Source organism: Nannobrachium achirus, assembly GCF_963921795.1.
Source record: "Nannobrachium achirus genome assembly, chromosome: 23".
Classification (NCBI taxonomy): Eukaryota; Metazoa; Chordata; class Actinopteri; order Myctophiformes; family Myctophidae; genus Nannobrachium; species Nannobrachium achirus.
The window spans coordinates 32,807,669-32,831,288 of NC_137830.1; the positions used below are offsets into that span (position 1 = coordinate 32,807,669).

Sequence of the window (23,620 nt, forward strand, 5' to 3'; positions counted from 1 at the left end):
ACACCCATTGGAGCCTTGAATTCATGGAGATTTTGTTTTTGACGCATTCCGAGAAAATCCTATTGACTGGTCATTAAATTATTGGCTTAGGAATGCGACAAAAACTAAAACATTCAAGGCTTCATGAGGTGTGAAAATAAGTAATTTTTTTTGGGGGGGGAACTACTCCTTTAACAATACAATTTTGGTACAGGTATCTCTGGCACCAATTTTCCTTTGTAGAATGGAGTCTGTGGACAAATACATATTCATTTGGGATTCCTTGAGTTGAAAAGGTTTGAGAAACACTGGTTTAAACAACATTAGGAAACAAGCCCGAATAAGTAACTACAATTTTGACTACCTCAACTACCAATATTTACAAGCAACTTTACAGAAAAGCTAGCCTAAAGTCGCTTATAATAAGCGGACATAGCAACACTGTGGGAGAGAGAGATGGAGCGCAAGGAAGGGGAGATTAATTATTGAGGCAAAGAAGAGCGCAGATTGAGTGAAAGAGGGATAAATAAAGCCACGACAGTGAAGGCATAGAGAATATCTCGTCTAGACGAGTGAGAAAAAAGGTGTGTTTTATATATAGATACACACAGCATCATAGTCAATGTTGGGAAAGTTCACTTTCAAAACGAACTAGTTCAAGTTCAAGTTCAGAACTTCTAAAATGAACTAGTTCATTTCATAGTTCATCATTCTATATTTTGAACTAAAGTTCATGGTTCCCCAAAATGAACTAACTTAGTTCTTTTTCGTTCTTTTTTTAACCATATTTTTTTTGGCTATTCAAAAAAATAATAAGAATAATAATACAAAAAAAATAAAAAATAAAATAAAAAAAAATATATATATATATATATATATATATATACATGTTTAGACGTTGCTGCATGCTATTATTTGTCAAAATTATTGACACAGCCCATATAGAACCACACACAGCAATAATGAATGGCCGACGAACGCCGACGAACGCCGTTCACGGGTGTCAGAATGACCGCGTTCGACAATATCGTTCATCAAGCGAAAAACAAAGAATGTTCAGTTCACGTTCGCCCAAAATATGAACGTGTTCATGAATGATTGTTCTTTGAACGCGTTCGGGTACAACACTGATCATAGTTCACTTAACCACTTAAGCCCTCTATACTTAGGTACTTACTGGAGTCGAAAATGCAAAAATAGCCATTCACAAAAGCTGTATAATATTCATGTTAAGGTATGTTCATAATTCTATTGTATTCATACTAATGCATGTTACAAAAGCCCTCGCGGAAATGATATGCAAATTGAATCCCTTTCCCTCATGCATTTGAAAGAGCATACAGGAAACGTGAGCTAAATTCTCATTAGTTGCATTCGTGTACAGTAGATTCCAGAGGTATGTGCGCGTTCGCAATTACGACAGTTGCAACAGAAAGAGCTTGCTACCGTTTACAGTAGATCACTTCATTTCAAAGGAGCTTCATTGGCATGAGAAGACATACAGTACGCTTGCATTGCCAAAGCAACAGTGGAATAAAACAATCAAAACAAAACAATGTACTGTATGTATAATTAAATATTAATCATAGATGGGAATAAATAACTATGTAAACAGAGCATGTGTTACATTGCAACTTAGAGAGAAGACTATCTTATGAAACTATACAAATTGCAAGTGTTCTGTCAGAAATAGGACATAAATAGATGCCGTTGTTTCCTGTGGAGATTGGGCCTATAGGAGGGAAATTGAAGAGCTAACCCTATGGTGCCAGAATAACAATCTCTCTCTAAATGTTAGTAAAACAAAAGAGATCATCGTTGACTTTAGGAAGTCTAAAGTCAATCACAGTCCCTTAACCATAAATGGTTCACCTGTAGACATAGTGGACAGTTTCAAATTCCTGGGTGTTCACATAACAAACTCACTCACATGGTCTCAAAACAGCGAAGGTATCCTTATGAAAGCGCAGCAGCGATTGTACTTTCTGAGGCGTCTCAAGAGATTTGGCCTGAGCACCAAGGCTCTTGTTAATTTCTATCGCTGTACCATAGAAAGTGTTTTGACAGGATGCATCACAGTGTGGTTTGGTAACGTGACTGTTCAAGACAGTACACAGTTACAGAGAATTGTGAAGAGAGCTGCCAAAATCATTGGCACAGAATTACCACAGCTACACACAATCTATAACACACGCTGTAAGAAAAAGACAGAGAACATCTTAAAAGACAGCTGTCATCCCGCCCATTCCCTGTTCTATCTCCTCCCATCCAAAAAACGTTACCAGAGCATCAAATCTCACACCACCCGTTTCAGTAATAGTTTTTATGCTCAAGCAATCAGGATGCTTAACGAAGAGATGGAAGCGAGGCGTAGGTAGTCATGTGCAATATACGCAGTTTTTAAACTGTACACTGTTACACTGTATGGTTGTTTTGTTGTTTTTGGGTTGTCCTGGGTGACCTGTTGTTGTCTTGTTTTTTTGTGTGTAATAAGGCTGAGAGTGCTCTTGGCACAAGCATTTCATTGTATGTCTATACCTGTATGGATATGCATTTGACTAATAAACCTGAACCTGAAGATTGGCACATTTCACCCAGGTTTTTTCAGAAAATAAACAAAAAATAAAAATAAAACAATTCACAGGAGGCAAGCAGTGATCACCCCATGATGTGCACTGCAATGTAGTTTCAAATGCACAACATTGCAGGCGCTTTTTGAGAGTGAAAAAATAAGAAGACATGTGTGACATGTGTGATCTGGGCAGCTTGCCCCAGGAAATGTGCCATGCTCAATGGGGAACAACGGTACATCCATATATATAGCCTAGGAAAGGTTAGCTTGGTATAAACTTTTGAAACAGCAGCATTTCAGTGTTTAGCATTCACTTGGTATAAAGCCTTTGCCACAAGTGACAGCAATTTGTTCAAATGCAATTAAAGGTATTTGCTCTATTCATATGTACAGTATTATACCGAGGTAATTTGGTGTAAACCAGGGGTCTTCAACGTTTTCAGGCCAAGGACCCCTTAGTTGAGAGAGAGATGAATCGGGGACCCCCACAACCTGTTCATAGATTCCATATGGTTTCATCATTTGACAGCACAATCATCAGTGTATTTTATTCTTGTCAATTTGTATTTTCAGATATTTAACCACTTGAACCGTCAATACTTAATAAACTTGACATTTTACTCTGTACTTAGTCTGATATTTTCCCCCTCTACATCAAACCTCTTGCCGAAAATAGCCGATCTACAAGCTGCGCTGCGAGGTGTTGTGAGCTTGTAGATCGACTATTTTTGGCTAATGTTCTCTGAATATGGATGCTAGGGTTCAAGTGGTCAATATAAAAAAGGGGAATTTTTTTTCCTATCACACAAAGATTTGGAGGACCCCCTGTAGTAACTCTGAGGACCCCCTAGGGGTCCCAGACCCCCTGTTGAAGACCCCTGGTGTAAACAGTGATAAAATACGTTTTTTGTCCATACTGTATATCTAGAAATAATGTCTGCCTCCTTTTTAATTGGTCATGAAGGATTTTAGCGGATAGATCTTCTATAGCGTGAGATTAGAACTGCTTACTTGCATTTACCGTATCTGTATATGCATGTTGCATTTGACATAAGCTTTTTAAAAAGATTAATTATTGATACAGGTCAAGGGCTTGACATATAAATGTTTGAACAAGGTTCATGTGTGTGTCGTCTGAAGCAGTTCCATGTTTGACATTTAAATGAGGCATTAAACCGTATACATTTATTCTTCATGAAGATTTGCAGCACGTTATCGCAAACCCCCACCTTTATAAACCTAATTTGAATAATCTTTTTTCTTTTTTTTTCTTTTTTTTTGCAATTTACAGGCGTGTTGCTCTTATCCAGTCTGTCTGTCTGTCTGTCTGTCTGTCTGTCTGTCTGTCTGTCTGTCTGTCTGTCTGTCTGTCTGTCTGACTGTCAAGCAAACAGTATTTGCATTTCTAAATAACACGTAGCCAAGTAACAAAAATATGCATCAACAGTGCATCTGCATAGTATAACTAGCATCGATGAGACAAATATTCAAGAGTATTTCCAATTTTAAATACTACACTACACTACAGAGGCAAATATTGTAATTGGTAATTGTTTACAGTATTATTACAAAAGATATATTAACCACTTCAGCCCTATATATATTTTGTGAGCTTGTAGCTATTTTCAAAATATGTTTTATACATTTGGAGGAAAAAAAATGAATCTCCAGTCCAAAATGAATACTTTTACTTTCGGTACTTTAAGTATACTAGCCCTTACCCGTTCAAAGATATGAGCTCCAAAATGATGTGCAGTGTGTGGATTATGGGATGTGCACTGTGCATATAGTATATGAGGGATGGAAAGTAACTTTAACTGGTGCTTGCTAACTTTAACTGGCCCCCAGCCCACCCGCCTGCGCACACACCCGCCTGCCTGCGCACACACACACACACACACACACACACACACACACAACACACACAGAGAGAGCTGGTTAAACATGTTGCCTCATGCTAGATGCAGAATAGATTAGCCTCAAGCTAGATGCAGAATAGATAGTAGATACACCATAAAAATGCTAATATACAGCATACGATTTGTGAAAGTGACAAACGGGCTTCACAGTTATGTTAGGTGTGTTCATATGCTAATTGTGATGCGATTTCAGATCAATTGCTCCAGCCACTGAGGAGAAACGCTGTTTCAGACAGACAGACAGACAGACACTCACTCACTCAGACATTCGCAAAATTATAGTATAGATGTTGTTGCTGCTATTTTTTTTTTTTACTAAAGTACATTTAGAATGCAGGACTTGTTACTTGATACTTTTACTCAAGCAAAAGATGTAGAGTTGTCAGACTGCAGAGGAAAATAAAATAGGGAGTGAGTCTGTCCTTTGTGTTGTATGAAATAAATCTCAATCTTTTTTCCACACACAATCAGAACAGCTGTCCATTGATCTCCAGAGAATGCATAAAAAAGCATTCTTGTTGTTCCACCTCCCTCTGTGGTGGCAGAAATGTATAGCTCACAACGCGTCGCTATGCGACACGTTGTGAGCTTGTAGATCTGCTACTTTTTTTGCAAATGTTCTTCCCCAGGATAATGGGTTTTGATTATCCCGATAATATCGTAAATCGCGATTTCTTTTGTCACAATAATCGTGATATGACATTTTCATGTCGTCCCATCCCTATTGCCGTATAGATGCACTGATGAGTCAGAAGGGAGATCTCTTATGAGTTGATTCAGCCGCATGGCAGCATGACAGGTGTGGAAGTGTTCGTGTGCGCAGACCGTTGATGAAAATTTGCTGGTGTGCTTAGCTACTTTCCCTGGGTAAAAAAGAAAGTAAAAAGACTGTATGGTTCTGCAAAGCACCGGAGAATAAAGAGCTTGTTAATCAAAAAAAAAGAAAAAGTCCTGCTGTCGCCTGTCCCCTGTTACTGAGCCCTGTTGCACAGAGAGAAATTATGTTGGCATAAAAGGGGCACTTTCTCCCGTGAAGGTATAATTGGACAGGTGCTTGGGTACTGTACAGTAACTGGTGGGTACGTGTGTGTGTGTGTGTGTGTGTGTGTGTGTGTGTGTGTGTGTGTGTGTGTGTGTGTGTGTGTGTGTGTGTGTGTGAGTGTGTGTGTGTGTGTGTGTGTGTGCGTGTGTGCGTGCGTGCGTGCGTGCGTGCGTGCGCTGATTCCCACTGAGCATGTCTCCCCGAGTTTGCCTGGTTAATAAACCAGACCGAACACAACAACACCCCTTGTCACGACCGTTGGCCGTGATTATTATTATTATGGTATGGTATGATGATTATTATTAGTGCCTTACCCTACATTTTGTGTACTGATGTAGTGGCCGTGGTGACCTGCAGTAAACCCGGCCACCGGTGAGGACTGAGTGACGTGGGTGATTAAACAGCTGAGTGGCGAACAGCTGACTGGTCGGTGGCTTGATTTGTGATTGCCGGCAGTGGAGCAGGGCCCGCCCCGTTGCCGATAAAAGGACGAAGCAGACCTCCCATGTCGAACCTGTGCCTCGCTGCCTTGTTTCCCCACTGACTCGACTTTTTCTTTTGTTGGGTTAATATTGTGTTATTATTGGCCTTCGGAAAGTCAACATTCTATTTAGTTCTTTAGACCCTATTTTCGTTTCCCCTGTTTATTATTTGCTTTGGTTATTTTTGGTTCTGTAAGTAGTTCGTTTTGTTACCTTGTTGTATTTTGTTTGGGCTCAAGCCAACGCCCAGGGAACGGCTCCGGCCGTTTCCCTTACTTCTAGACCTTGTCTATACATTATACTTCATATTGCAGTATTCGCCTTAACCTACTAGACTGGTAGTCACTATAGAATTCTAGACATCTATTTTCGCTACTGTGTTTTACTGTTGTTAAGAAAAGAATACCTTGTAATTGTACCTATACTCACTCATTTGATACACTAATGTAAATAAATTCAATCTATTTTTGCAAACTGGTATCTGAGTGCGTCATGTTCGGCCCTTTCGAGCCATGGGTCGTAACACCCCTGGCGGTAGTGATGTTGTAGTACGGTCTGGAACCGATCCAGTGAGATTCTATTTCCTCAACCAGCTTCAAGGGTTGGCCAATCAGGGTTGTATGCTTGGGGCACGTGGTTTGGGGCTCGCGTCACTGGGCTTTAGCCCACCCCCCAGAAATGAAATATCTCCCTGCAATCCCAGACTCTCTTCCCAAAACGAAGTGTGTGATAGAGGCTGGCAAGTGCACAGAATGTACAAAATGTACGTAAAGTATGTTATGGAAAAAGATTATCTTACAAGGATGAAGGATATTGACATTATCTTACAAGGATGAAGGATATTGACAAAGTTTTATTAAATCAGATCAAAAATTTGATAAAAGATTCGAGCATATAACAGCATCACAGATCATAAGGCAGCCCTGTCGAGGCACAAGCCATCTGAGCACCCATCTCAGACTGTTCTTATACTGTCCATTCTAACAGAAATGCTATTCTGAATGGTCCTATAAGTATACAGTATGTGCTAAAGATAAAGAACATACAAATAGATACAGAAGTACAGATTCGCTGACAGAGTGAGAGACTAAGTGTGGGAGAGACAGCTCAGCTGTTAGATTGACAGCTGTAGTTGAGTTGAATTAGCACAAAGCTAGCTGTACATAATACATGTATCCTATACTATCCAAACCTCCACCGGCTGTCAGTCAGTCCGTCAGTCCGTCAGTCTGTCAGTCACACATCACACGTCACACGTCACACTTTTGCCCTGCTCATATCTCCGCAACCGTTGCCCCCCGGAGCTCCAGGGACCGACCCCCAGGTGTAAAAAATGATTTTTAAAACACATTTTTGGCCACTGCTCCTACAATGTTTGCCCTAAAATCACGCAAATCGCTACACAGTATGTCTACACTCATCTCATCAACATGAATCTGTCCCATATAGCGCCACCTTCAGGCCGATTTATAAAAACACATTTTTGGACACTGCTCCTACAGATTTTGCCCTAAAATCACGAAAATCGCTACACAGTATGTCTACACTCATGTCATCAACATGGATCTGTCCCATATAGCGCCACCATCAGGCCGATTTTTTCAAACTCATTTTTGGACACTGCTCCTACAGATTTTGCCCTAAAATCACGCGAATCGGTACACAGTATGTCTACACTCATCTCATCAACATGGATCTGTCCCATTTAGCGCCACCTGCAGGCCGATTTTTTAAAACACATTTGTGGACACTGCTCCTACAGATTTTGCCCTAAAATCACGCAAATCGCACAGTATCTCTACAGTCATGTAATCAAAACGCATCTGTCCCATCTAACGCCACCATCAGGAAGATTTTGGAAAAACAAATTGTTGCCCTATTTGTGGAGATAATATATATATATATATATATCTCCCGATTAGGGAGTCTTACTGGAAATCTATACATTTCTACCACCAAAAGTAGATAGTACTCCTTCTGTTGTAGAAGGACCCTGGCACAAGTTTTTGAGTGTATAAAAATCTTTTGAAAATAGCCGAAACAAGCTCACATGTGTTGCATCACGGTGCATAGTGAGCTTGTAGATCGGCTATTTTCAAATGGCCAAAATGTACAGTATATAGGCCTGTAGTGTTTAATGTATGTTTTGTAATAACAATCACAATCTACAAAGTAAATATAGCAACAAAAGTTTTCTAATAATTCTAGTGATGTAAAAGTAATTGCCTCTGAGATGATAGTGGAGTAGAAAAAATAGTAGTCCAAAATTGGAACTATTCCAAAAAGGAAAGAAAATACCTCAGAATGTACTGAGTTACTTTACACCACTGCCGAGTGGCATTAGTAGCCAACAGCACAACTGGAAGGAATTATTAAACGGCAAAGTACGCCATGTGCTCAATTAGCTTTTCACCCTGGAACCTGTGTCCCCTTGGGGAACCCCTAACGCTACCCACTTTGAAACTAAACCAACTGGAGCACTTTCTGCTTAAACACATTAAGAGGTGAGTTAAGCCACCATCAGAGTGAACGGAAAGCCATCCGTTGGAATATACACGAGAGGATCCAGAAGAATAATGGCACTGATCCACAAAGCCTGAAATTCTCATTAGTCATTCTGTTGCAAGTGTGGTGGGTTGGTTGTAATTAAAAGTTCCTCCAGTGATGTGCGAGCTCCATGGGAAATGTGAAGAAAAGTTTGTGAACAACAGTTCAATCCAAACCGTTGTTTTTTTTATTGTGTTTGTTACGTCAAGAAAATACAATATATTTTCCTGCTTTCCAAAACATATTGAGATTTAGAAAAAAACAACCACATATTCCCCCCAGGGGAAGAAAATCCTAAAAGCGTTTTTAGAAATTCACCCCAATTAAGCTGTCTCACACAAAGTCAGAACATTGTGTGTGGCGGATGAAACAATATACTTTTTTACTCGCTGCCTGGCCTCGGCGGCAGCTCAACAAACGCTGTGAAATGGAACCTATTCGCTCTGACTGGATTCTGGAGAACTAGAGAGCGCTGCGCAGTCACTGAATGCAGTCTCGTCATGACACCTGGGGAAATTGCATGATTCTGTTTTAGATTTTTTCCCCCTTCCTTGAAGTTGTTCCAGCGCTGCGAGTTCAAAGACGGCACGCTGTACGTTTGAGTTACGCTTGCTTTAATGTTTTATTAACACGTGTTGTTGTGTAACATGTAAGCTCTTGTCAGCTGTAAATATTGCTAGTGAGTGACACGTGTATATTGACAAGTAATGGGAGCTTGAAGACTAGCAATCGCGGTGCTTTGTGACTGGAAGGTTTTCTGTTCAATCTCCTGCACCGGCAGTGCGGGAGATTGAACCCGCACTTTTCAAATAATTGTGGTGGAGTAAAAGTACAATATTTGTTTTACGAGATGTAGTGGAGTTGATGTAAAAGTATTGGCAATTGGAAGAAAGTAAAAAGACTGTATGGTTCTGCAAAGCACCGGAGAATAAAGAGCTTGTTAATCCAAAAAAACGTCCTGCTGTCGCCTGTCCCCTGTTACTGAGCCCTGTTGCTGAGTTCTGTTCAACCAATTTTCTTTTGACCAAATTGACAAATGGGCAGATGACAACATCAACATCCCCAAAAGGAATAAATCCATTGTTTGCAATGTTTTGTAATGCAGGCTGCCACCCCATGTGGTCATGTGATCCAAGATGGCCGCGGTTTGAATAAGGTCTATAGATGCCCGACAAAGCTGGATGTATCACAGTGGATTCGAACCCACAACCTCCGTGGTGATGGTGGGTAGGGACTTTACCACTGTGCTGGTATTCATTCTAGAACTGAGCCGTTCGATCCGGTTTAGAAAAAGAAAAAAACTAATTGGGTCCTGTGGTGGATCCCGGTTGGTGTCGCAGTGTTTTTTGTTCCCCTCTTGGGAAACGGCATCATGTCATTATGAACAGAAAGACATCTCAGAGATCTGTTATTTTTGCTATTTGTGACAATGGACTTCAGTGGTTAAAAGCTCTGTCAACCAAGAAAGACGGCATATCACTTGACTGTGTGTGTCATTTTAGCATGAGGCCTGTTTTGCCTGAATATTTTATTGAAGAAGGAAGCCATCTTTTTGTATCATTTGCTTAGACCAGACAGAAGCACAAAACAAACTGCAATGTCTAGTTACGCAAGCCTTCCCCAAAGCACAGTGAACAACAGCAGGGTCAGTGACACGCACATTTTTGATGAATGAATAATTCAGCTCGTCTGCAGCGAAGAAGAAGACGGAACCTTCTCTGAAAGCTGTTGATGTGGTTGTTTTAGGAGCTCTCGTGGCAGGTGTTTCTGTTCAACCCATTAAAACCGGGAAAGCGTCTGTCATTTTCGATTTTAAACTCTACTACTTATTATTTTGTATTTGGCTTTTCTAAAATATCAGATTTACAAGCTCTGATATTATTAAAAAATATTTTAGAAAAATCCAATCTTTGATTATACATGTATTTTTAACCATTTAGTGCTCCAGAAATGAACGGGTTAAAAATCCAAGCTGCCGGCCGCCTGCTCCGTCCGCGGCCAGTCTCTTATTTTGAAGGCCGGAAGTAGATCGCGCTCACAATTCCTACTTGACGACCTTTTGAAATTTACCCGGAAGTGTTGTCGTCCAAAGCGTAAACAGTAATGGCGGATCGATGCCTTTCAGCTTGTACTATTTTAGCGAGAATCCAATGCCATCCTTGGCATCAAAAGTGTTTTTTGGAGAAAAGGGACATCAAAGATGAGAAAGACCGTTGGCTTCCCTGTTAAGGGATCACTATTGTGTGCACGTGGATGCACAATGATGATGAATTGGCGAGTCCACCCGTGCCAGCACTTTCCAACGGACGGTACGTAGCCCTTTCCAGCTTTACTGTATATACAGTAAATATCGCGCGTATACTCTGGATCGGCACTATAAATACTCGCGTATATTTCGCGAGTATACTCGGAATCGGCTACAAATGAGTTGTGATTTTTTTTTTGTAAAATTTTTGATTCTGTGGGTCCCTGAAACAAAATATTTTATAGTCAAAACAGGGAAAGAAACCTGTGGAAAAAGAAAACATTTGCAGGACATTTTCAGGAAAAGAGCAGCACATCTATATACGCAGTTTGAGCACCACTGACATACAGTAGTAGTCACACTGTTGCCTCACACAATTTTCAAATACTCATACAGCCTGGAGCAGGTTAGCTCTGATCATGAGTAAAATAAAAAGCGGATGTGAAGCCTTCTCCCCACTTTCGTTTCATCTTAACAGTCGTTAATGTATCCTAATATGAATATATATATTTTTTGTACGGAAATGGCAGCTTCCGTTTCTCTGATTTCGGGAGGTGTAGTTCCAGACTCTGTTTAGCATTTGTGGAGTAGTTGTCTGCAACAGTGGTTCTCAACCTGTGGGTCGGGACCCCCAGGGGGGTCCCCAAATTATTTTGGGGGGTCTCCAGATCATTACCTTAATGTGCAACATTGTTTTCTCACTCAACAGTATACAAACCAACATAAAGTTTAAGTGTATAGAGGGTATCTGCACATTTCTAAAGTGACACTTGAAGGATTTTTTAATTGACTAAAATGACAAATTAAACATGGGCCAAATTGTCAAATATTAGAGGCAGAAGTTGCGAGGCGTTGTGAGCATGTAGATCTGCTATTTTCACAATAAAACCGTGTTATACAAAATGAAATGTCTCAACTCTTAGTGCTCGTCAGGGTGGGGGGTCCCCAGATAAAATATGATTATTTTGGGGGTCACGGCCAGAAAAGGTTGAGGACCACTGGTCTACAAGACAACTGACAACATAGTTTTTCAGAAAACTGACATTTGTAGAATCGGGTCCTCAAGTCTTAATGGGTTAAAATATAATAATCGTCTTCTCATCCCCTTTTATTAAATTGTCTATAGGGTACTGACTGTACTGTATATCAAATACATAATCTACATTGAAACTATGTAGATTGCCAAGTCAACAAATGAACCACCTGGCATCTGTCTACATATTATGCTATCTAAATTACATTTTCAACCTTTACATTTAACCTTTGTTTATGGTTTGTTAGCTCCAATCTTTCACACTGTCCCTCTAATACCTGAGCGTATGTGTTGCATCTTAAACAGGGCTATTTTCTCTAGACCAAAAGTGGGAAGTGGCCACACACGCACACGCACACGCGCACGCACACGCGCACACACACACACACACACACACACACACACACACACACACACACACACACACCATTATACGGCCTTGTGTACAGTACCCACATAAAATTGTAATAGGTCACTTACAAGAGCCAGGTGTGCGTGCGTGCGTGCGTGCGTGCGTGCGTGCGTGCGTGCGTGCGTGCGCATGCAGCTGGCACGGAGGTGCGTCGAGATTAATTAAAACAATACATCAGCCAAACCTGTCCAGCAGCTCCACAGGGAGGACCCGAGGCTGTAAAGATGAGCTCGTTATGACGACTGCATGTGGTACATACATGTGTGTTGTGTGCATGCCCTGTGTATAAACGTGTGTATGTGATGAGTACATGCGTGTGTGTGTGTGTGTGTGTGTGTGTGTGTGTGTGTGTGTGTGTGTGTGTGTGTGTGTGAGAGAGAGAGAAGCAGTAATTTCTGCTTTAGTAGCAAAATAACCCAACGACAAATTGCAGACTCAACTCCAGATGGCAGACAGGGCGAGTCGTTTATCAAAGCTCTCACTAAACCACCCCCACGCCTCCTCCCGCATATAGCACCTTATCTTATTCTCTCTATTTAACCATTGAAAGCTGCAATCTGTGGCTTTTTTTTGTGTGTGTGATGTGTGACTAGGCCTAGGGCATTCACCAAATGTTCGAATATTCAAATATTCGAATATCAAAGTCACTATTCGACGTTGTTCACCGAAGTCGAACATTCGCTTATTTTAATTTTTGGATTGTTTTCTCTTAAAAATATATATAGTTTATAAAGCGTGGCTAGATAGGAAGTCATAAGAATGAGTTAGTCAGTGCCCCTGGTGGATGAATTTGTTAATGCTCTATACCAGGGGTTCTCAAACCTTTTTAGGCCGTGACCCCCAAAATAAACATATTTGAACTGGGGACCCCCACCCTGACAAGCACTTAGAATTGTAGGTATTACATTTAATGTGACTCGGTTCCAGAGATAAATATTGTGAAAATAGCCGATCTACATGCTCACAACGCCTCGCAACGCGAGGCGTTGTGAGCATCTAGATCTGCTATTTTCACAATGTTTGCCTCTTGCTTACTTAATATTTGACAGTTTGGCCAGTCGAGTTGAATATTCGACTATTCGAATACTTTTGAGGTCGAATAATTCGAATACTAAAAATCACTATTCGTGAATGCCCTATGTGTGACTAAAACGTTACTTCAACCCAGTGGTTTTCAACCAGTGGTCCTTGAGGGTGTTCCGGGCGGTCCCCAGCTAAATGATGGAGAGTTGGTAACCAAATGGACCCTTAGAGATCTTTAACTCTTGAGAGAGTTTTATTTTACACTCTCAGGAGTTAAATTATTGTTAAACATCTGCATTACTTCATTTACAAGAAGTCTACACAATTAAAGAATGTAGAAGAATTGCTATTTTGATCAACATTTTGCCTGTTATCACATCAACATCAACACAGCATGGAAAATGTTTGGGGTATGAGAGGCTAAATCCCATCCAATGGTGGTCTGTGGCTCAAATTCCCTTTAAATAATGGTCCTTGATTTGAAAAGGGTTGAAAACCACTGCTTTTACTGAATTTTATGATAGGGAATGTTTGTATGATATATGGTCTCTGTTGGGTGGAAACCTCATAGATCCAAATCTATTACTTTTCAAGATTCAAAATCAAATAACGCGCTGCTTCACGCTGCGTTTCGAGCTGCGTTTCGAGCTGCGTTTCGAGCTTGTGGATCTGCTACTTTTGATGTGTATGACGCTGTAGTGTGATCAAGTATAGGAGCGTTATTAACACTTTCCCAGCCTGGCCAGAATGGCTTGTCGTGGACTAGCCGGAAATTTCTATTATTTTATTATGATCTGAGACATAATATTATGATTATAAACATCAACGCGCCCCCCGTCCTTCTAGGATGGCGCCGTTCTTTTTTTTTCTTCTTTCGATCCCCCGGTTTAAACTCACCAGAAGTATCTCGATCTGCATTGGCATATAGTGGGGATTTTGGCCGAGTCGTCTTCCCCCCCCCCCCCCCCCCCGTGCGCTTCCAGTCCGTATGAAGCCCCCATGTCAACTTTTATCTGGTCGAAAACATCACAGAGAGATGCTATGCTAACGCTTCCTCCTACAATGAAAGTGAACAGGAATTTGGCTATAGAGAACGAAAAGCTACCAGAAGCACTTCCGGTTCAGATGGTTGAGAGAATGATCCTTTTAGATCAGCCGAAGAAGAGACGATCGTTTTCTTTTTTTTAATAATTATCATTTATGACCGAGTACGGAAAATTACGGTCGGCTAATTTGAGTACAGATGAAGTATGGTTTAATCCGGTTTTAATATTAAGTGGCTCCACGTGGCTGAGTAAGAGTTAAGAAGAAACACACTGGTTTCGTGTTACTTTCGCAAAATCTGGCAACACTGTGCTTCACAGTAGCAGGACTGAGCAGCCAAGGCAAGAAGGAGAGCAGTGCTGCTCCTCGGACTGCTTGAATGCCTGTTTTAATAAAAGGTGCAAAGTAACACAGCAAGACATTTGGCTTGTTATTTACTTTGCACCATTAATGACAAAGGGCACTTTAACAGTCCGAACTGCTCTCCAGTGCTTTCCTTCTTACCTTATATAGTTTTCGTTGAATGACTTGTCTGGAAACTCGATGGAAAACGGAATTAAAACACAAATAGCCCACCAAAATGTCTCCGCCAGCTTATGTGTGGACAGAACTGGACAGGGGTCCTCAGGCCAGTGAGCTGAGAGAGAGAGAGAGACAGCGGTGTTATAGAGTCACCGCAAAACAACTTGTTACAGCAGGGGTCTTCAACGTTTTCAGGCCAAGGACCCCTTAGCTGAGAGAGAGAGATGAAGCAGGGACCCCCTCTATATATTGTATAAATGTGTGATGGAGATTTTCATCGATTTCATAGATGGATTCATATATACTTGTTTGACAGCACCGTCATCAGTCTATGTTGGATTCATGTTAATGTGTATTTTCAGACACTGAAATCGTCAATACTTAGTTAACTTGGCCTTTCACTATGTACTTGGTCTGATCTTTTTAACCTCTACATCAAACCAGACGAAAATAGCCGATCTGCAAGCTAGGCGTTGAGAGCTTGTAGATCTGCTATTTTTGGATATTGTTCTCCTCGGAATAGGGATGCAAGGGTTCAAGTTGTTAATTTAAAATAATTATTCTATCACACAAGGATTTGGCAGCCCCCCTGTACTAACTCTAAGGACCCTCTGTTGAAGATCCCTGTGGTACAGAGTATCTCTACATGGTGGTATTGATACTTTTACTTGAGTAAATGATCCGAGTACTTTGTCCACCACTGATAATAGTGTCTCGAGTAGTTCGGTTTCCACTTTCCAGACAAAATACACAGGTTTCTAAATCTGACACTGTTGTAATAGGAGAGCCGAGGCCGAGCTGGTACAGACTGCTGACTCCTACGTTAGTTGTAAAGGCACATAAAACATAATGTACGTATGTATGTATCTGTCCGTTGCAAATGGAACCGAGAGGCGCACGAGAAGTGGATGTCGATATGGGGAGATGTTTATGGTCCCCAGAGGTAATACGAAAGACTGTGTGTGTGCGTGCGTGCGTGCGTGCGTGCATCTCTCTCTAACCCTCTCACTCAAACTCTGAATCCCCTCATTCTCCTCTGTAGCCATCCATCTATGTCTGTCTGTCTGTCTGTCTGTCTGTCTGTCTGTCTGTCTGTCTGTCTGTCTGTCTGTCTGTCTGTCTGTCTGTCTTCCCTGTATCTATGCTGATATTCCTTCTCTTTATTCATCCCTCCATCTTACCCCGAGGACTGGCAAACAGCTATTGCTATTTTAAATGTGCAACAGTGGGCAATTCGCACGCACGCACGCATGCACATGCAGTATAGTCTGAATTCTCCATTCACTTGTCATTCACTATCAGGATGTATATGCCTGGTGGCAGCTATAGAATGAACAATAAAAACTGTCCATAAGACGAAGTGGGAGATGTATGTACCTCATTCCGTCTCTGTCCATCACTGTTTAGTACCGAGATTAACAGTATCATACACATTTACTAAGGGTGCAACGGTTTACACAATTCACGGTTCGGTTCAGTTCGATATTTTGGTGTCACGGTTCGATACTTTTTCGATACAAAAAATAAACAGAAATGTCCTTGATTTATAAATGTATTTTTATAACTACTTATTTTTTTGTTTTAACTTTGAACAATACGGTACCCAACCTCTAGGGTAGTGGTTCTCTAAGTGGGCTCTGCGGACCCCTAGGGGTCCTTGAGGGGGTTCTGGGGAATGTGGATGTGGAGTAGCATTGTATTGTATAGTTCGGTACAGGGTCATTCGGTTCGGTATTCGATATTCGGTTCGATATGTTGCACCCCTAACATTTACTGTCTGTTTAGTACAGACATTAACAGTATCATACAGTCAAATGTAATGTGTGTGTGCGTGATAATGGCGCCACGCCAGTGTTGTTTGTTCTGTAACATCTAACAACAACCACACCACACACCCGTTCTAACTATGAGCGTTGATGTAGTATAGCTGCAGATTGCATCCTCCGGGGCTATGTGCTTGATTACAACCAGTAAGACTCCCTAATCGGGAGATAAGCAACCGTCAGGTCGCATACACAAACATTAGAAGGCAATGGTAGCCAATCAGGAGGGAATATGGGAAATGGGACAGATCCATGTTGATGACATGACTTTAGAGATACTTTGTACCACTTTGCGTGATTTTAGGGCAAAATCTGTAGGAGCAGTGTCCAAAAATATGTTTTGCAAGAATCGGCCTCATGGTGGCGCTAGAGGAGGGCCATGTGAGAAATGAGGGAGGTTGTGGTTTGGCAGCGAAGGAGTGTGTGTGCAAAGTTTGGCATGGATAGGGTATCGTGGCAGAGATATGAGTAGGGCAAAAGTGTGACATGATGTGTGACTGACAGACTGACAAACTGACAGACTGACAACTGGTGGAGGTTTTGATAGTAACTGCGACCTAGCGGTCGCAACCAAGATGTACTCGGCGATGTAGTCTACCGGCGACTCGCGGTGTCTGGCGCCCCTTCCGTAAAGCCACCTTCCATGACGCCACCTTCCGTGAACAGCTGCGCGAGAAGAGACAGTGACCCGGGCTTGCTGTGGTGTAACTTTGGGCACATGCCCAGGGGCCCATGCCCAGGGGCCCTTGGCATCAGGGGGCCCTCCAGGGTGGCAAAAGAAAAAAGTACATTGTTATTTATTTTGATTGTCAGTGGCCACATTGCCACTTTTATTTACCTCAGACTGTTATTGTCTTAAGTGCGTTCACTGGCTGCTTATATTGTTAAGCTACTTTTTAAAATGCTGAAAACAGTTAGTCTGGAGCCCTGTAGCGCGTAAGCAGAGGGGGGGCCCTTGGAGCTTCAGTACCCAGGGGCCCTCAGAGGTGTTAATCCTGGCCTGGGTGTAACCATCCGCCGTCGGAGCACCGGTGGGTGAACTTCCATGCCCATGGGAGCGGCCATGGGAGCAGCTACGGAGGCCGTCTGGTCCAGCCTGGGACACACGGACTGCTTGTTGGAGTGTTCGACAGCTTGTGATGTCCAGAGGCGAAGCAAAAATGCTGGCAAAGTGTTGTGCTGTCTTACTATTGGGGTGGCCGCCATGTATGGCAGAGACCCTACTGCTTGTGCCCACGGAGTACTGAGTGACATTCTTGTTGTTTCATGAGTACGAATGCCTTGATATTGTGAATTTAACCTGCACCTGTGTCCTGTATGCAAACTTCCCTTGTGTGGACATGAATAAAACTGTTAATTTGTGTGTTTGTGCATGCGTGCGTGTGTGTGTGCGTTTTTTCATTTGAGGAACCCCATTACAACTATGCATCATTTTTATTGTTTATTTTATGAACCCTTAATGTGCTCTCGCTGTGGCCATTAACGGAGATCTAATTGCTGTGATCCACTCGAACAAATGTGTCCTCCTGAATGTGTCCAACACGTTAAGTGTTCTACTGGGGGAAACGACATTGAAAATTGGAAATAGCCCAAAATTACCTCAAACTTGTACTTATGTACAGTACTTGAGTAAACGTGCTGTACTTAGTTAGTTACTCTCCATCACTGGTTAATAGTTTTGCCTGAGTAACTGATCATTCCATTCCGTTCTCTCTCTCTTCACCTCTTCTCAGGAACCCCGACAAGGGTCTTCAGTTCCTCATCTCGCGGGGGTTCATCCCGGACACGCCCATAGGCGTGGCTCACTTCCTGCTGCAGAGGAAGGGCCTGAGTCGGCAGATGATCGGAGAGTTCCTCGGCAACAGCAAGAAGCCCTTCAACAGAGACGTGCTAGAGTGAGTCTCATCCATGTTTTACCGCTGGTGGAAGAAGCAGTTAGATCTACTCCAGATCGATTAACTAACCCATTTAGAACGGGTACACATTAACTATTGAAAAATAGCAGATATACAAGCTCACAGCGTGGCACAGAGCTTGTATATCAAACTTTTTCATGTGAAGGACCCCCAAAATGATATGTATTTGGCCACGGACCCCCATCTCAAAATATTTCGTTCCAGGGACCCCCAGAAGCAAAATTTGAGTTACAAACGTTCGCTTTGAAAATACATATATTCAAAGATTTGCACACATTTTCACGACTTTTTCAAAAATAGCAGATCTACAAGCTCGCAGCGCGGCACTCGGTGCCGCGCTGTATATCTCCCCCAGAAGCAAAATTTGAGTTACAAACGTTCGCTTTGAAAATACATATATTCAAAGATTTGCACACATTTTCACGACTTTTTAGTGCCGCGCTGCGAGCTTGTATATCTGCTATTTTTCACTGGTTAAAGCATTCAATAATTCTAGGCCTGAATGGGTAATCGAAAGATTAAATAGATAGATCTTTCGATAGATTAGATTAATAATAGATAACAGACAGATTAATCGAAAACACCTATCCTTGGTTCTGCTGACTCATACTGACCTCCTAATACGTGAGGTCGCCATGTTTTTTCATTTAAAAAAAGGAAAAAAATAATCATGTTTAAACCCGTGGTTCTCAAAGATTTTCAATGACCCCAAATGAACATGCATTTGTCCACTGACAAATGTGTTTGTGCGTCGCACGCACACGCACACGCACACACGCACGCACACAAACACACACACACACACGCACGCACGCACGCACGCACACACGCACGCACGCACGCACGCACGCACGCACGCACGCACGCACGCACGCACGCACACACACACACACACACACACACACACACACACACACACACACACACAATCTAGGTGTCCATTTCCATAAGGTCCATTTCAGTTATCATTCAGTTATTTCATCTGATTCTCTTCATTATGAGATGCATTTTTCTTTTTTAACTTCTTTATCTTGTTTCTAACCTGTTCATGTTACTTCAGTAAGTGTCCCTTTTCTAACCTTGTGTTCATTGACTGCGAGGTGACATCATCACTCCACTTCCCAGCCGTGTCAATAACCACGATAAAGCACCACTGCAATCATTCTGCCTTAAATCTTTTTTTTTTTACGGCGTGGCTCTGCAGGGGACAAACTTCATTGTCTTTATTACACGGCTTTGTTGAATGCTTGATTCCGAGTGGTCAATCGCTGAATTCTGCGCCGTGTTATTTCTGGGTAATGACTGATGAGCTCAATAACAGACCACTCTCTAATCAAAGACTCAGAGCACCTGGCTGCGCTGCTTGGTTGTTAGGCTGTATAAAACATGACAGCCATGTAAACAAACACACGTCATTTACAACTGAACGTTGTTCTCAAGAATGTTTTTGAAACATTTTGAAGCGAGAAATAGACGATGCAATAACCACAAATGTATCGTATTTGATCAACATTTCCTTGTTTGATCCTTGAAGCGTTGCGGCCAGCACAACGCTTTAGGAATACTTTCATTACCGTAAGCAAGAAAATAAATTGTTTTGTTGTTAACTTTTGGGCAAGTTATTTGTTAATTTATTAAGTAGCCGTGTCATAAGCAGGATAATTGACCGCCAATTATCGCTTTCATAAGTCTGTGTGTCCAGAGATAATTTCAAACTGCTGGACCAATCAGCACCAGATGTCTTGTACATACTGCCAGTATAGGCCACACAAAAGTACAGTACCTCCGGTATTTTATTTACTTGGGCACCGACCACTCAGGGGACCTGTGATCACATCAGTTATCTATGACAAGCGTTCCCAAACTTTTCAGACCCCCCAAAAAATCATATTTGAACTGGAGACCCACCCTGACAAGCATTTTGAAGTGTAGGCATTACAATTGTCGGCATTACATCTACAAGCCGTCGGGCCTACATCGTGCAAGTACAGTAACGGCAGGGGAAGTAGCTTAGAACATAGGCAAAAATCTGAGCTATCCACGTGCGAAAGTTGGAGTCTGTAGAAGTGCTTTTACTCCACTACAATTATTTGAAAACAAAATGCACTGCGATGCGACACATTGTGAGATTGTAGATCTGCTATGTTCAAAGGATATTTTATACATACCTCTCTATATTTGTGGGGCAGTAAATATGAATGGACTGATGCTTGTGATTTGAAATGTATTACAGACGCGAAATTTAATCTGGTATTAGTGAGGTTAGTGCTTCGATAATCCACTTCCTGCTTTTGGGTGCTATTTTGGGTATGTTTAATTTCCAAACAATCCAATAATGACTGCGTTCATAATTAAAGGGATATTTCACTTTCAAAAAATCTTTTGGTAATTTCATCATCTAATCAGGCTTTTTGGAACACCCTGGTTCACACAGATTTTGAGTTGCTTGATTCAGTATTTAGATATTTAATATTAATTATATCAGACATGCCCCTTTCCTATACAAACCCATTGTAACTTCAAACTAAATTTTAACCATGATAGATTCAATGAAAACACCCGCTCTTTTTTCTGGTGACTGCTGACGCCCTACTAATACGTGAGCTAGCCGTGTTTTTTCGATAACTTTTTTCATTAATTTTAATTGCATTTAATTGTTTTTCCCATTTTTCCCCCCCGAAAAAAATTATTATGATTATAGGACTCCCATCTTTGCCATACCCTAGCTTTTGCTGAACTGACACCACTTCCTCAGACCAGGAATAAGACCCTTTCGAGCCTTAAAAAGTTATTAAAATAATCTTTAAATCAATTCCAAAAACAACTGGAAGCAAATATATGGAACGATGGTTACAATTCAGTGATAATTTAGTGTTAGAATCCATTTATAGATTCCACAAATCTCTGTATGTGTCGAATGCTTATCTGTCCTTTGATGAAAATGATGTGATATGATGCAAAGGGATGGCCCACGAATGACGCGAGAAACACTCAACCAATCGACTTCCCGTGGTTGTTGACGGCCCACAGAAGTGCCGTGTCAGGTGTGAAGTCAGTTGGATCAGCGGTTCCTGCATTAGTGTTAAACACTCTGAATTTTACAGTGTACGTAGCTCATGTTTTATGCATACTGTAAGAGACATTACATTTGCATTAAAAAAGACTAAGTAAGGATATAGGATGTGTGCTTCAAAAAAGGCTGGTCGTGAATCTTTAAACTGAGCCTGATATTAGTTTACATTATTCATTTCAGAAACACTGACTATCATTCCATATTTAAATGTAACAAACACTATTTCTTATTAAAGCCAGGAAAACTTTCAAACCCCTAAACTCAATTTCAAAGTCATCTTTTCATTTAGGAATCCCGTCCTGACTTCAAATTGCCAACGTTCTATTTATCCACTCAAATCTCATTGGAGAGGATTTTTTTCCCTGTTAATTAAAGCCACTATAAAGCTTGGCCCAGTCTTATCCCTGGTGTGCGTGTGTGCATGTGCGTGTCTGTGCGTGCGTGCGGCAGTACGTGCAGCCGTGCGCGCAGCCTTGCGTGAGTGTGTGTGTGTGTGTGTGTGTGTGTGTGTGTGTGTGTGTGTGTGTGTGTGTGTGTGTGTGTGTGTGTGTGTGTGTGTGTGTGTGTGTGTGTGTTCATGCGTGGATAATAACCCTGGCGCAGACGGGTGAAACGACCTTTTTCTATCTTTAATTATGACTGCATCCACAGGTTCACCCGTCCCCGAACCGCAGGGGCAAATCCGTTGACGAGTGGATATGAATGCCGTCAGGGCTAATATTCCCATGGCATATGAAAATAATTATCTGCACAATCAGTTCTCGTTATCTAGGCATTTTTGCTATTCGGCGGTGAGCATGGTCAGAACTTGCAACGCTTTGTGAGCTTATAGATCGATGGCGAATCGAATTGTGTTGAATTAAATAAGATCGTACCAAATGCGCTATTTACAGGTCCGTTTTATCAAGTATGGGGGGTTTAAGTGGTACTGAATTTGCAACTCAATAAAAGGGAATTCATTCTACGATACATTTTAATATCCGTAATACGATTATTGTGAGCATTTTATTTATTTATTTTTATCACGATAACCGATAATAATGATTATCGTCCCATCCCTATTCAGAACTTTATTTCGCTTGGCATTGCAATAATCATATAATTTTAGTTGATGTTAATGTAGCTGACCTGGTCCCCTGGAAGTTGTGTACACACAGGTTTGGCATTCGTCCCTCTGACCAGCCTCATACACGTATTGAGGATTTAAGTGGTTAACCGTCTGAAAATACACATCAACATGAATCCGACACAACGCAATGATAGTGCTCTCAAACACTATCATGGAGGGGAAAGGAACTGGTTGGAATAACGTGTTCCTTCCACGTGCTACGTCCAACCGGGGAAGCTCCCCCCTGTCAGGTGATCATGCACTGAAGGAAGCGTGAGCTCAGAGGGAGAGCAGAGCCCAGGATTACAGCTTTGGCAATATTGGCACTGGGTGAGAAATGGGTTACAAAATCGTGGGATAAAATTTAAAGCTATACTGTGTAAGTTGCTCAACTAGTAGCGGTATTTCTTTTTTCGGCAGTTTTTTGCCCGGGTCACCGCGGACCACTGGAACGGGCCGCAAAACGACCGCGACCGCCTGTAGCTCGCCGATACGCATCCGAAGAGTGGTCTAACGTTCCTATGCGACCAGGCGTTGGGGAGTAACAGGCTAGACTCCAACACCAGCGTAAACACTGCTGTTGAAGCAAGCTACTTCCTGAAGAGACGGCAAGACGCGCTGTGATTGGCCGGTAGTGTATGATCCGCGCTGTGATTGGCCGGTAGTGTATGATCTGGAGACAACGTATACAGATGACGTAATTTTGCCGCGAAATGCAGCCCCTGTCACTGCTCACTGGCTCAGTAAAAGCATATAAAGAAAAGGCTTTCGGGGCTGAAATTAACGGAGTGGGTGTTCTAAAACTTTAGCCATTTAATAGTTAGGACAATTTTAAGATTAGTTTAATTGGAAAAGTTACATGGTATAGCTTTAAAGAAGC

At 41.7% G+C, this 23,620-nt stretch overlaps 1 protein-coding gene across 1 annotated transcript in view; it reads left to right on the top strand.

The window, feature by feature from the left end:
• Positions 1-23,620, top strand: part of iqsec3a (IQ motif and Sec7 domain ArfGEF 3a) — a gene marked incomplete at its 3' end in the record, with an annotated part of 95,936 nt that overhangs the window by 19,667 nt on the left and 52,649 nt on the right. The window contains exon 3 of the mRNA XM_080754602.1: positions 18,377-18,538. Within this exon, the coding sequence (XP_080610728.1) occupies positions 18,377-18,538 (162 nt within the window). The remainder of the gene's footprint in view (positions 1-18,376; positions 18,539-23,620) is intronic.